Source organism: Eimeria mitis, genomic scaffold (genome assembly GCF_000499745.2).
Source record: "Eimeria mitis Houghton genomic scaffold, Emh_scaff6653, whole genome shotgun sequence".
Lineage (NCBI taxonomy): Eukaryota > Apicomplexa > Conoidasida > Eucoccidiorida > Eimeriidae > Eimeria > Eimeria mitis.
Window position 1 is genome coordinate 1,801 of NW_013574788.1, and position 1,029 is coordinate 2,829.

At 49.1% G+C, this 1,029-nt stretch overlaps 1 protein-coding gene across 1 annotated transcript in view; it reads right to left on the reverse strand.

Moving 5' to 3' along the window:
* EMH_0088470 (uncharacterized protein) overlaps nucleotides 1-1,000 on the reverse strand; it is a gene marked incomplete at both ends in the record, with an annotated part of 1,371 nt that extends 371 nt beyond the window's left edge. The window contains 2 exons of the mRNA XM_013501301.1: nucleotides 8-241; nucleotides 842-1,000. Of these exons, the coding sequence (XP_013356755.1) occupies nucleotides 8-241; nucleotides 842-1,000 (393 nt within the window). The remainder of the gene's footprint in view (nucleotides 1-7; nucleotides 242-841) is intronic.
* Nucleotides 1,001-1,029: the final 29 nt, after the last annotated feature.

The following is a 1,029-nucleotide window of genomic DNA, read 5'->3' on the forward strand; positions in this document are numbered from 1 at the left end:
CGCATACCTCTACGAGGGCAGCAACAGCAGTAGCAGCAGTGCAAGAATCGCCAATACGAGCGGCGAGTCCTCCCTTTAGCGCCTCCTGCAGGCCGCTACGCAACGGGTTGAAAAATGATACGAACTGGGCTGCAGCAGCAGCAGCAGCAGCAACAGCTGCAGCTGTCGCTGTGCGCTGAGGAGTCCCCGGAGGCACCCCATACCCGCAGACCCGCCATAGGCCTCCGATATCCGCTGCCAGCTGCAAAATGGACGCCACACATACCAACGGCAGCAAGGAGATGAAGATGGAGTGCGGATAAAAAACAGAAGTGGAATCGAGGAAAATGAACCACACCGCAATTTCTACTTCAAAAACTCAACGATAAATATAATTAAAAAATTTTCTTAGAACTGATTGTCTTACAATTTAAATTATTCGGTGATAATAAATTATTTAAATAAAAAGATTTACTAGAACGTGAAAATACTATCAAACAGAGGCCGGCAGAGTATCAAACAGGAAATACAAATAGAATCAAAGCACGGCATTGACGAAGATACACACGCAGCAGAGGCAAGAGTGCAGGCAAGAAGAATCAAAGAGATAAACAAACCAACACGAAACTAAGGACTCGTGAAACAGGGCTAGAAGAAGATAAATAAAAGGAACACACCACCACCATTTTCCAATGATGCGCGCAGCAAATCAAAGAGCAGCAAAACAAGGCCAGGGGTGTGTGGTTACAGACACGCTACACGTTGCCGTGAAGCTGTAAACCCTCAACCCTAGGCTAGTTGTGCAGCGTACTAAGCATCAACTGCAGCAGCACCAGCAGCAGTATCAGCAGAAGCAGCATACCTTGACGTGCTGGGGGTCGTCGTTTTTGAGCGATGAAAACAGACGGGAAGTGACAGAAAAGAGAGGAAGTAGCGGCAGGAGGAGCGATAGCTGCTGCCCCGCCTGCTGTAGGTGAATCCCCTGGACACGCTGCTGCTGCTGCTGCCGCAGAAGCTGCATCTCCTCACTCTGATGCAGTGGTTGCTGCA